General features: G+C 37.3%; 2 protein-coding genes across 2 annotated transcripts in view; one reads left to right on the top strand and one right to left on the bottom strand.

The window, feature by feature from the left end:
- LOC107562673 (heparan sulfate glucosamine 3-O-sulfotransferase 3A1-like) overlaps positions 1-5237 on the top strand; it is a 16200-nt gene extending 10963 nt beyond the window's left edge. Inside the window, exon 2 of the mRNA XM_016247356.1 lies at positions 4139-5237. Coding sequence (XP_016102842.1) covers positions 4139-4757 — 619 coding nt within the window. The 3' untranslated portion in view covers positions 4758-5237. The remainder of the gene's footprint in view (positions 1-4138) is intronic.
- Positions 5238-6254: 1017 nt separating this feature from the next.
- Positions 6255-13196, bottom strand: part of LOC107562660 (germ cell-specific gene 1-like protein) — a gene marked incomplete at its 5' end in the record, with an annotated part of 10507 nt that continues 3565 nt past the window's right edge. Inside the window, 2 exons of the mRNA XM_016247343.1 lie at positions 6255-6975; positions 7942-8053. Coding sequence (XP_016102829.1) covers positions 6675-6975; positions 7942-8053 — 413 coding nt within the window. The remainder of the gene's footprint in view (positions 6976-7941; positions 8054-13196) is intronic.

Genomic DNA, 13196 nt, shown 5'->3' with positions numbered 1-13196 from the left:
CACTCTCTCTCTCACACAAGCACACACTCACACTCACACACACACACACACACACACACTTCCTAATCCCCATTGTCTTACTGCAAATGCATATTCCTGTTTTTTATTATTATATAAATATTGCCTTTATTAAATAGTATTTACTCACTCACTCTCTTCCCCTTGTGCAACAAAAAAACGTACACAAAAATACTGCAACATATGCACGATGTTATGAACTCTCCATTTTTGTGTAAGTTTTTTTGTTGCAACTTTAATTATTGGAAATGTCTTAGTCAAATAAACACTGTAAACAAATATTATTACAAGAAAATACTATTTTGGTGTGTTACTTTCTGTTTCTTTGTAGTTATTGGGAAATTTACTAGTAATTTCTGAGCAATTTTCCTCCACCGGTTTTTTCAGCTACACACACTACCATTATTGAAATCTTCTGCTCACCACGGCTGCATTTATTTGATCAGTAAAAACAGTGAACAATTATTATAATTCAAACAGCTGTTTTCTCTGTGAATCTCTGTTAAACTGTAATGTATTTCTGTGATGAGCAGCTGTATTTTCAGCATCATTCCTCCAGTCTTCAGTGTCACATGATCTTCAGAAATCAGTGTAATATGCTGATTATTTTTTTTGTTGTTGACCAAAACATAGACATTCAAGCCATGTCAGTGTGGGGTATTTCTATTCTTTAAATTGTAATAACGCACCTGTCTGTGAGTGCCCAGGTCAGCGCTTCTAAAAACGAAGACTATATCATCCCATTAAACAGATTCATTGGAATAATTGGAGTAATTGCCTCACATCTGTTTGTGCGCAGCAAGCTGCTGATGAGGCCATAGAGTGGCCCATCTACAAACTCCCCCTGCCACCCGCCGCAGCTGAGGCCCGCATTACCAGACCCCATCAGGATCAGTACCCACGGCACTATTTGCTTTATTCAGGATACCTCAGAGAGTCCCGGTCAAATGCTGCCTCAATTAGAGGAGACCTATCCGCCGGCTCCTGTGGGCTCCCGTGGGCTCCTGTGATTGGTCGACACAGAGCAATGTGCCAAACAATGAAGCCTCTACAAAGCTTACAGACAATACTGCTTAGATTGATCTTCATGTTCTGTGAACATTTTACAAACAAAGACTTACCTGTTCTGAATCAGGCCTGGTTCTGTGTTGGATTCTGAAAAACATTATATTTTAAGTTTTTAAGATCGTCTCAATTAAGTTAACGCAAATAAGAATCTACTGCACTGCGGGTCAGTGACAGATATACACTAGTGTGCAACATTCAAGAGAAGGAAACATTTAATAAAACATTCTCAGAAATATATCCCTTTGTATTCATTTTTATTTTCTGGTTTAAAAAAACAACAACCGTTACATAATTTATGTGCAATAAAATATAATTTGCTTACACGTTGAGTCAGTATCATTATTTTCAGAAATGTTTTAAAGGTAAAAGATTTGTTTTCAAAGTGTAAACATATAAAATATAAAAGTCACACCTGTCATAAAGGCCAAATTATAGTTTATAATTATATTATATTTCTTACTAACCTTGACGCATCATTTCCGGTGGACAACATATTTAATATGCAGTGAAGCAGTTTTTGCAGTATTTTTATGTTTTCTAAGAAAATAAGTATAAGGTTTCTTTAAAATAATTTCATGCTTTCAAGAGCCTTTTTTGATGATTATGTTGTATCACCCTGACATTTTTCACTTTATGCCCCCCCCCTCCCCAAAAAAATCAAAATGATTTTATTCAGAAATCAGAAACATGTTCATCATAAATTGCATTTTAAAATTGTATTATTTTATTATAATATGAGACAATGAAATATGATTACACATTAAATAATGAATTATTTAATATTTTTGAATAGATAATAAAATAAGCGTCATGTCATGTTATTGAACACATGCCTCTGTCTCCAGTAATGTTCACTAGTCGGTGGACATCAGAAACCCTTGCATTAGCTGGAGGACACACTCTCAGCGGCACACGCAAGCACCCAGCGGTCACAGCGCTTGAAGCGAGTGAATAATTAATGGTGGGATCTAAGAGACTTGCTGGGCACAAGCAAGCAGGGAAGTCTTTAGACTAAGTGCTTTCTCAGATGAAGTCACTGATAATGCAGGCAGGTCTGGGGACACTAGAGGATCATACGGCTGTCCTCAGTGAGCTATCTGAGCAGCACGTCTCGGTCATCATATGCATAATCTGGGTCTGAGCCATTACTGTGAGCCTCATACCTTTATCTGCTGTGTCCTTGATTGAGGTGGTTGAGGTAGCTTTTTAAAAAGAGGCATATCATGTACTTATTATTAACTTTTCCCCTTGAGCTCCACTTAGTTATACAACTATAAACATATAATATATATATTTATGCCATTTTTAATTTACGAGTGGTCAATGTACATTTATTTATTTGGATTGCTCAGTAGTTCACCCATAATTAAAACATTTGCCGAAAAGTGTTTGTTTGTGTCTTCGTCAGGTTTGTAGAAATGTAGCATTGCATCAGTGTCTCAGCAAGTGAATGGGTGCCGTCAGAATGAGAGTCCAAACAGCTGATAAAAACATCACAATAATCCACAGCACTCCAGTCCATCAGTTAACATCTGGAGAAGACAAAAGCTGAAACTAATCCAGCATTAAGACGCTTTTAACTCAAATACATTGAGTCCATAATCCATAATAACTCTTCCTCCAGTGAGTCAGTGTTCTGGTGTGAATCAGGAGAGAAATCTGCACAGATCAAGCAGCGTTTACAAGCCAAAACTACAGAAGAGGATTAGGGCCAAGCAATGATAAAAAAAAGGATTAAAGTCATTATAATGTGAGATTAAACTTGTTAAATTTCTAGAAGAATGTCTAAATAAAATGTTGAGAACAAACTCATTACATTTCGAGAAAAAAGCCGAAATTAAATTCTACTTTTCAACATTGAAATCAACATTTAATTTCAAAATTTTTCTCGAAATGTACTGAGTTTAATCTTGCATTATAATGACTTCATTCTCGAGATGATTTTATTTTTTTTTATTATTGCTTGGCCCTAATCCTCTTCTGTACTCGCACTAAATGTGAGAGACAACAGGAGACGCACTTTTTCACGGGAGGAAGCGATATTATGGATTATAGACTCTTAGTTTAGCAACTGTTTAAAGTTAAACACCTTCACGATGGATGAGTACATTTTCATTTATGGGTGAACTGTTCCTCTAAGAAACACCCCACAGGAAGCTGATGATGTGAAAATTACAATTCAGAAAACTCGAACAGGTAATGCATTGTGTTTGTTAAATATAAAGAAGTCTAGATAAACGAAATACACAATTCTACAGATGACAATTCAAACAGATTTGGCCTATAAACCTGAAAATGCTTTAATTTTCTTCAAACCATCGCTCAAAGTTTGTCTTGACAACATTTCCATTACAGTTAAAGATGACACTTATTACAGTTAGATCATTTTCTTTGAATTTCACTTCGTTTTACTTTCTTAAATTTGATTCGCAATTCTGAATCCTGTTTTCTTGCTGTTCAGAACTGACTAAAACCATTCGTTTATCAAATTCGTTCTTCTGGTGCTTCAGAGCAATACTGCTTATTAGTTTGAATTTTTACATTTTACTTTAACTTATTAAACAAAATGTAAAAAAGTTTTTTATATTTAATTTTATATATTATATCATTTTATATTTTTTGTAGTTTTTTTATATTTAATTTTATTCAATGAATTATTTTTATTAATTACTTTTGTTTTTAATTTCAGTTTTATTTAAATAATAACCCTGATACTTAGATGTCTGAAGGGACTATTTCGAATTTAATTGTCATTCGTTTAATTAAAAATTTATTCAGCTAGAAAAAACGTAAACATACTAAATATACAGCTGTGAAACACACTCTAACATGCGTTACATTGCTCTGCGCACAGATGCGCTGTTATGTCATAATTAAAGATATTTCTCATGGGAATTATTGCATGTTTCTATTAATAAACATAAGTAAACATATCCCGTAAAGCCAGATCAATTGACTGTAAGTGTATTGTTGTCCAACTGTACAGGTTATCTAGTGAGAAAATCTGCCGGTGTTGGAGAAGTAATCAAATTCTCTTCTTCTGGTCTTTTAGGAGCATGATGCCTAAAGCCCTCAATGGGCAAATGGTGATGGAGAAGACACCCAGATACTTCGTCACCCCAGAGACCCCAGGCCGCATCCATGCCATGTCTCGCGACATCAAGCTGATGGTGGTGGTGCGAGACCCCGTCACCCGCGCCGTGTCCGACTACACCCAGATCACCTCCAAGACGCCCGGCATCCCCAGCTTCGAGAGCCTGGCATTCAAGAACCGATCCACGGGACACATAGACTCCCTCTGGAGCCCGCTGTACATCGGGCTGTACGCCAGACACCTGCAGCGCTGGCTGGCCTACTTTCCGCTCTCGCAGATGCACTTCGTCCACGGAGAGAGGCTGATAAGTGACCCGGCGGGCGAGTTGGGCCGCGTGCAGGACTTCCTCGGCCTGCAGAGGATCATCACCGATAAACACTTCTACTTCAACAAGACCAAGGGCTTCCCTTGCCTCAAAAAGCCAGAAGGCGGTAGCAAACCCCACTGTCTGGGCAAAACCAAAGGCAGAACGCATCCCAGAATCGACCCGGAGGTCATTCAGAAACTGAGGGAATTCTACCTGCCTCACAACCTCAAGTTCTACCAAATGGCAGGCATGGACTTTGGATGGCAGTGAACTTCTCTAATGGCTCTATACTGCGTGAGCTGGTCTGAATGGGGTCGAAGTCTCGAGAAACCCTATCTAAGGACGGTCGATGGCCCCGTAGCAGTTCAAATCAATGCGTCTGCAGATAGATAGAGGGTCACAGCAGTCTTCTCATACCATCGGTGTGGCTCCGTCTGAGGGAACTGATAGCAATGACCTTAAATCTTTGGTTTAAGTAGCACTTTTCTGCTCTTGCAGTTTTGATGTCTTTCTATTATGCTGCTCGGTCAAGCATCGTTCATATCGAAAAGAGTCTGAAATAAACTGTGTAGCATAGGCATATTGGTCATTGCTGCAGTATTTACACTGAACAGAAAGAAGCATTCATCTACAATCACGTTACACATCCAGTGGCTCAAACTGGTTTTGATTGTGAGCTGTAACTGGTTCAGATGTAGATGCTACTTCCCTCTGCATGCATGCATCTGCACTAGTCTGAAATGCAGCCCACTAAAGCCAATCAGTTATTTTAAGTTCCTGTGTAGGTGTTTGTACCCAAAAATGGATGGATATTAATATAAACGTGAATGCAATAATAATATATTTCTTTAATTTGTTTATGTTTCACATGTTTATGCTCACACGAGCCACTTTGTCCAATGACATTTGAGGTTGTTGTACCACATGACCTTTGGATAGTTTATTCATGGCAAACAGTCATTGATTATTAATGATGTACTATTTAAATAATATATGTAATATATAATGTGTGGATTTAAAGCAGTGCATTAGAGATCGTATTAGAAAAACAGTCTGCAGCGCCACCATCTGGCCGAAACAAGCAGAACATCGACAGAAGAAAATCTCCTCATTTCAGGTTATGAAGGTTCTTAATTATTATAATGCATTGTTTGATCATTATTATTCGATGCCTGTCTGCTTTTGTGAAATATTTTTTATTTAACATACATTTCATCAACATAAAGTCAAAGAAATGAAGAATACAGCAATTCGCTCACTTATGAGAACACAAAATATCAAATTAAACATGAACGAGCTGACATGCATTTAACACCATTAGTCTAGAAGGAGTGCTGCTTGTACTAACAGCTTGTACTGTAAAAAAGCATTTGCATCTTCTATATGTTTCACATAAAATATAAACAGTTCATTTAGGCAGATCAAAGACTCATAGACAGATTAATGGATAAATCAGTGTTATCTATTCTTATGATTGAAATGAGGTCAAATATACAGAACCCAAACACACTTGAGCTCATGGATCACGTTCTTTCATCCTAAACACAGCAACACACAGTAAAGCCACTTCTTCTATCCCAGACATTCGCTTGTGCTTAGCTGATCTAGAATTACACTTTTGTTCTTTTCACACTCTTATAGATCACTGCACTAGAATGCAAACTCAAAAGCAAAATGATTCTCTTATATTTCAGAGCTGAGAAGCTAACGAAATAGAGCTAAATGAAATGGTTAGCTTTACATTACTTCATATTACGGATGATCAAATAGGCTATAAAATAAACCGTTCCAGGACTTTTGCATGCTACGGTTAAAGAACCAAGATCAATAGCTCAAACCAAGGCACTCAGGAACGTAATCTGTGTCTCATTAAAAGACCCTCCGGATCGATTTGGTAATTGGACTTCTAAAGCAAAAGATCTACTGTTTCTACTGAATCAGTGGCAGCTCTCAGAATGTTTCTAATGCAGTTTCAATGGTTCGATTAATTCAAATCGTTCATTCATCCCAGTTCTCCACAATACGTCTTACGCACACAACGTCAGCAGCACATTAACAACGAACTAAAACTCACAGCATCACCTTCAGACGGCAGCACAACATCAAACCAAACGTTATGCAAGAGCACAGTCATGAGACCTTATTGCATGGCCACGGCTCTGATAAAGACGCTAGAAGAGCGAGACTTCAGCAGTACTCCTCTGCTTGTGCAGACGGCAGGTCATTGAGGTCCAGGAAGACTGAACTGGCGGAGAGCTTGCGTCCAGAACGGGACAGGTCCAGAAACTCCTCGGCCGTGCTGGGGACGGAGCTGATGTACATGTCCCACACCTGGTCTGGAGAGTCCAGGTCCAGTAGCTTCTGCTTGATCTTCAGGTTCTTCTCAATGTTCCTCTGCTTGTGTTTGAACTCCAGAATAGTCTTAGTGTATCTGTTGATGGTGGTGACTGAGGAGGCCATGCAGGCGGTGAACGAGCTCCAGGCCAAGCTGGAGGAAACAACGTCAAGAGGGTTTCAAATCAGCATCGCTCTTTTAACTATAGTTATTAAACAATCAGGCATCATCAAGGACAGATGATGGACCTGCAAGACTCAAAAAACATGCATGTCGGAAGTACTAGGCACAGGATACACAAGCTGTTGCAAACAGTATGAATGACTTTATTTCTCATAATTATGACTTCTATCTCAAAATGTCCTTCTTGAAATTCCAATTTATTATATAGTAATGAATTAATAAAGTTCATATTATTACGGGTCTGCAGTATAAACATATTTGGTTTGTAGTTACTTGAATATTTGAAAAAGAAAAAGAAAAAGAAAATTATAAATACAAATGTATTAAAATATAAGCCTTATGTTATGTGTCTTATTTAACTTTACCAAGTATTGTGTACTTTTTTTTTTTAGATCAAGTTAATCAATTCTATTATTGTACTATGAACTATAAGACTTATATTACATATATTATATTATTATATTTTGAGCTCACATTCAAGCGTTTTTCATATCAGTTTTGCATTTGCAATGCATTGTTTCTAGTGCTTGAGCTGTTAAAAGTCTTAAGACAAGCATCCCTGAGCACATGGCATGAGTGAACGTACATATAAGACCAGCTGTAGTCCCAGTTCTTGTAGTTACTTGAATATTTGAAAAAGAAAAAGAAAAAGAAAATTATAAATACAAATGTATTAAAATATAAGCCTTATGTTATGTGTCTTATTTAACTTTACCAAGTATTGTGTACTTTTTTTTTTTAGATCAAGTTAATCAATTCTATTATTGTACTATGAACTATAAGACTTATATTACATATATTATATTATTATATTTTGAGCTCACATTCAAGCGTTTTTCATATCAGTTTTGCATTTGCAATGCATTGCTTCTAGTGCTTGAGCTGTTAAAAGTCTTAAGACAAGCATCCCTGAGCACATGGCGTGAGTGAACGTACATATAAGACCAGCTGTAGTCCCAGTTCTGTGGTTTCCAGTCCTCCAGGCCCAGACTGACGGTCAGCTGGAATGCTGTAGTGAACATCATGTGTGCTACCATCCCGAGAAGACCTGTGTCCGAGACCAGAGACAAACACTGTTACAGACTGACCTCTCTGTCACCAGCAGGAGGCAGTGCTGAACTACAGCTCAGCTGGACATCATAAAACACTAGCATTTCACATCTCTCTCTCTCTCTCTCACACACACACACACGCACACACACACACAAAGAAAAAAAAACTAGATAGAATAGAAAAAATAGAAAGCTAGTGTTTTTTTGTTTATCCTTCATTCTCACTTCTTTTGCCTCACATAACTAACGGTAAACATAAGTCTCCATTAGAAACGATACTACTTAATCATGAATAGCATTAGCCTATAGGTAAGCTATTTTTACATGTAAATAACATTCAGAAACTGTAATTGAATAAGGATCAATAAATACTGAAAGAAAAAAAAAACACATAAGAATAATTTAAAATAATTTGATATGCAGCTCAACACAGACCAGGTGCGCTGTAGATGGGTGTCGAAGAAGCGCTAAAAAAGAAACAAAGTAGTCCTTCATTCTCACTTCTTTTGCCTCACATAACTAACGGTAAACATAAGTCTCCATTAGAAATGATACTACTTAATCATGAATAGCATTAGCCTATAGGTAAGCTATTTTTACATGTAAATAACATTCAGAAACTGTAATTGAATAAGGATCAATAAATACTGAAAGAAAAAAAAAACACATAAGAATAATTTAAAATCATTTGATATGCAGCGCAACACAGACCAGGTGCGCTGTAGATGGGTGTCGAAGAAGCACTAAAAAAGAAACAAAGTAGGTTTATTCATATATTGTTCTCTCTCTTAATATGTACGTGAGTGTAAATGTCAGCAGCATCATATAAGTCTAAAGCATTGAAGGTTTTCAGGTGAAAGAAGAGCATATTGATGCAGTTCCCTCAGTCTGCTTTTTTATACTCCTGACCGGTCGCTTCCGTAAATATTTAGTTTATACTGTATATAGAGTTACACTTCAACTAAGTGTAATGGTGCAAATATTTAGTAGTGCTTAAGTTGTAACTTAGTGTCCATTTACGTCAAAACTAGGCTAAGTTGTAACTTGCGTACAGCTGGTGCAACCGGCCCCATCTTTCTGGTCCTCGAATCTGATTGGCTGAGAGCCTTTTCCAGCGGTGCAATATTCTAGTGATAACAGCACTCTGACTGTTACTGTTTCACCGTTTGTATCACTCCGCTTGCAGTGTTTCTCACAGTGAGCACAAATCCACTATACTTTTATTAATACTACAGTTTTTGTGTCACAGAATGTAGTTTTAAGAGTTTTTTAGGCGAGAATATACTTGTTTAGACTTCAAATATGTGGTTTGTTAATAAAGATAACGTCTTTGCTTGGATGTTTATCTGGATGTTTACAGTTCAGTCATCTTGTTTGAATGTAGTTTTCTATCAATATCAGTCAGATGAAATGTTAGGAAATCTTTCTGAATGAATGAATGAATGAATGAATGAATGAATGAATGAATGAATGAATGAATGAATGAATGAATGAATGAATGAATGAATGAATGAATGAATGAATGAATGAATGAATGAATGAATGAATGAATGAATGAATGAATGAATGAATGAATGAATGAATGAATGAATGAATGAATGAATGAATGAATGAGTGTCTGCAGCAGCACATGTCAGGTTTTCTGCCTAATGTTGTCATTATGTTGAAGTGAAGCATGCTCTGGCCAGATGGCAAACTGGACATAATCAACAGCGTCAGACCCGCCGTCTGGACAATCAAAGTCACCTCGCCAGAAATAGCAAGCACAGAGGTAAATTACACATTATTTACAGCTCACTAAGTCTGCATTCTGAGCCGCTGTGAATCCACTCAATAAAGCTGAGTCACAGAATCGAGTGGAAAAACAGCAACAGCAAGCTGAAAGAGACTCCCTACGAAAGGTGGTGTGTGTCTCTTATAATATCACGTCCATCTGAATCCTCACACGTGCCTGACGATAACCTCTCTCTCTCTCACACACACACACACACACTCTCTCTCTCTCTCTCTCTCACACACACACACACGCACACACACACACAAAGAAAAAAAAGAATAGAAAAATAGAAAAAATAGAAAGCTAGTGTTTTTTTGTTTATCCTTCATTCTCACTTCTTTTGCCTCACATAACTACATAAGTCTATAAGTCTCCATTAGAAATGATACTACTTAATCATGAATAGCATTAGCCTATAGGTAAGCTATTTTTACATGTAAATAACATTCAGAAACTGTAATTGAATAAGGATCAATAAATACTGAAAGAAAAAAAAAACACATAAGAATAATTTAAAATCATTTGATATGCAGCGCAACACAGACCAGGTGCGCTGTAGATGGGTGTCGAAGAAGCACTAAAAAAGAAACAAAGTAGGTTTATTCATATATTGTTCTCTCTCTTAATATGTACGTGAGTGTAAATGTCAGCAGCATCATATAAGTCTAAAGCATTGAAGGTTTTCAGGTGAAAGAAGAGCATATTGATGCAGTTCCCTCAGTCTGCTTTTTTATACTCCTGACCGGTCGCTTCCGTAAATATTTAGTTTATACTGTATATAGAGTTACACTTCAACTAAGTGTAATGGTGCAAATATTTAGTAGTGCTTAAGTTGTAACTTAGTGTCCATTTACGTCAAAACTAGGCTAAGTTGTAACTTGCGTACAGCTGGTGCAACCGGCCCCATCTTTCTGGTCCTCGAATCTGATTGGCTGAGAGCCTTTTCCAGCGGTGCAATATTCTAGTGATAACAGCACTCTGACTGTTACTGTTTCACCGTTTGTATCACTCCGCTTGCAGTGTTTCTCACAGTGAGCACAAATCCACTATACTTTTATTAATACTACAGTTTTTGTGTCACAGAATGTAGTTTTAAGAGTTTTTTAGGCGAGAATATACTTGTTTAGACTTCAAATATGTGGTTTGTTAATAAAGATAACGTCTTTGCTTGGATGTTTATCTGGATGTTTACAGTTCAGTCATCTTGTTTGAATGTAGTTTTCTATCAATATCAGTCAGATGAAATGTTAGGAAATCTTTGAATGAATGAGTGTCTGCAGCAGCACAGGTCAGGTTTTCTGCCTAATGTTGTCATTATGTTGAAGTGAAGCATGCTCTGGCCAGATGGCAAACTGGACATAATCAACAGCGTCAGACCCGCCGTCTGGACAATCAAAGTCACCTCGCCAGAAATAGCAAGCACAGAGGTAAATTACACATTATTTACAGCTCACTAAGTCTGCATTCTGAGCCGCTGTGAATCCACTCAATAAAGCTGAGTCACAGAATCGAGTGGAAAAACAGCAACAGCAAGCTGAAAGAGACTCCCTACGAAAGGTGGTGTGTGTCTCTTATAATATCACGTCCATCTGAATCCTCACACGTGCCTGACGATAACCCTCACGTCTCCATGACAACCGCAGCGATCCGCCTGTATGCAGACACCATCACAAACACACACACTAGTGAATAATAACAATAAAAAGCGCTTGTTAACCGCATTAATTCATGAATCAGCAGAATCCCGGACAGTGCAGCCCACGTTCATTACAGTAACCCTTCAGAAACATGATCACTTATTTTTATTGTTTATTCTGGATAACTAATACTGTGAGGCTTATATGGGATTTTGGGCCGGATGTTTTTGTATGTATCTCAGGGCTCTGATAGCACATAAATGCAAAGACATTCGCCACAAAGAAACAGGCAGAGGACAGCCAGCAGGTAGATAGACATCGACCAGTAATGCATCTCTATGAGGACAGCTGCTAGAGGGCTTTAATGCATTGCAGTAGCTAGCATAGAAAAGGGATATTTGCTTCACCTGTTTTTGATTTTTTTAATTGGTCAATCAAACACAATGCGTCTTGAATGTGGATCTATCAGATCGCTATTTTATACTTTCTACAATGGTATGCAATAAATAAATGAAATTTGTTCATGTTCAAGTTAATATGTAGTGATGTGCATTTTGGACACATTTTTTTATGGCAGAAATAGTAATATTATGCTGGTACATCGTTCCAAAATCAGCAAGTCACACACTTTATTTCAGAATCATTAGTAAATCAATGATCCACTTATTAAGGCAGTGATTTGTCGCCACCTACTGGTGGTTTTAGTTTCATATTTAAAGTAACATTTCATAGTTCTATATTCAGTATATTTATGCAATAATCTCTTAACATTATTTATGCAATTGTAACTGCGGTGTAAATGCATTCATTGCATCTCTGAGCTGCATTATACAGTCTGCGTAAATACATCTAAATATCAGCAAAGATGGCTTTTGTTAATATCAATTTAATTTAATTGTGATTTATAAAGCGGAGAGTTTAGAAGTTTAGAAAATTGGCCCTTATAAAGGTAAAAATGCCCCTTGAAAATCAGCTTAAGGAGGTAAATATAGTCCCTTAATCCTCAGTTTTGGTGTTATAGAAATGCAACACGTTACCTGACAGGACTGTGAATATGGCAGCAAAGGCATTCAGTTTCAGTCCTTCGATGACATTTCCAAAATGGCACACCTCGATGGACATGAGGATTCCTCCGGTGGCCAGCAGTAAGATATAGAGACACTCGGCCACGATGCAGAGCCACAAAACACCTGAGGATATGAGAGAGAGAAGAGATGCGTATCGAGGGAGTTTCTGACAGGCCCTGAGGAAATTATGAGACGATGCACTCGGGGAGCTGCTGAAATATTTATATACCAGAAACTTGACACTGAGATTTAAAAGGAGAACTCAGCTTTGAAAGCATGCGGATGCATCTACATATTTCATAGAGTTCGGAGGAAGTCTTCATGCTGTCACATGCACTTTAAGCGAGAGGATGATGACAATATTCACACAAATGCCAAAGTGTGGAAGATGTTGTCTAGTTTTATAGTTTCAGACTCGGTATAAATGAAAACAAGGCTGTGAGGGACAAAAGTTTTGTCCATTTTACTGAAAATAATGAAATACTTCAGAAAGGTGTTGTTTCTTCTGCTCAACAAGGCTGCATTTATTTGATCAAAAATACAGTAAAAATTGTGAAATAATTTTAGAATGTAAAATAGCTATTTTCTATGTGAATAATATTTTATATTTTGAATTTTACAGCATCATTCCTCCAGTCTTCAGCGTCACATGATCTTC

Source organism: Sinocyclocheilus grahami, unplaced genomic scaffold (genome assembly GCF_001515645.1).
Source record: "Sinocyclocheilus grahami isolate Dianchi unplaced genomic scaffold, SAMN03320097.WGS_v1.1 scaffold832.1, whole genome shotgun sequence".
Classification (NCBI taxonomy): domain Eukaryota; kingdom Metazoa; phylum Chordata; class Actinopteri; order Cypriniformes; family Cyprinidae; genus Sinocyclocheilus; species Sinocyclocheilus grahami.
The sequence above is the reverse complement of the archived record's forward strand: the minus strand, read 5'-3'. Positions and strand labels throughout refer to the sequence as shown.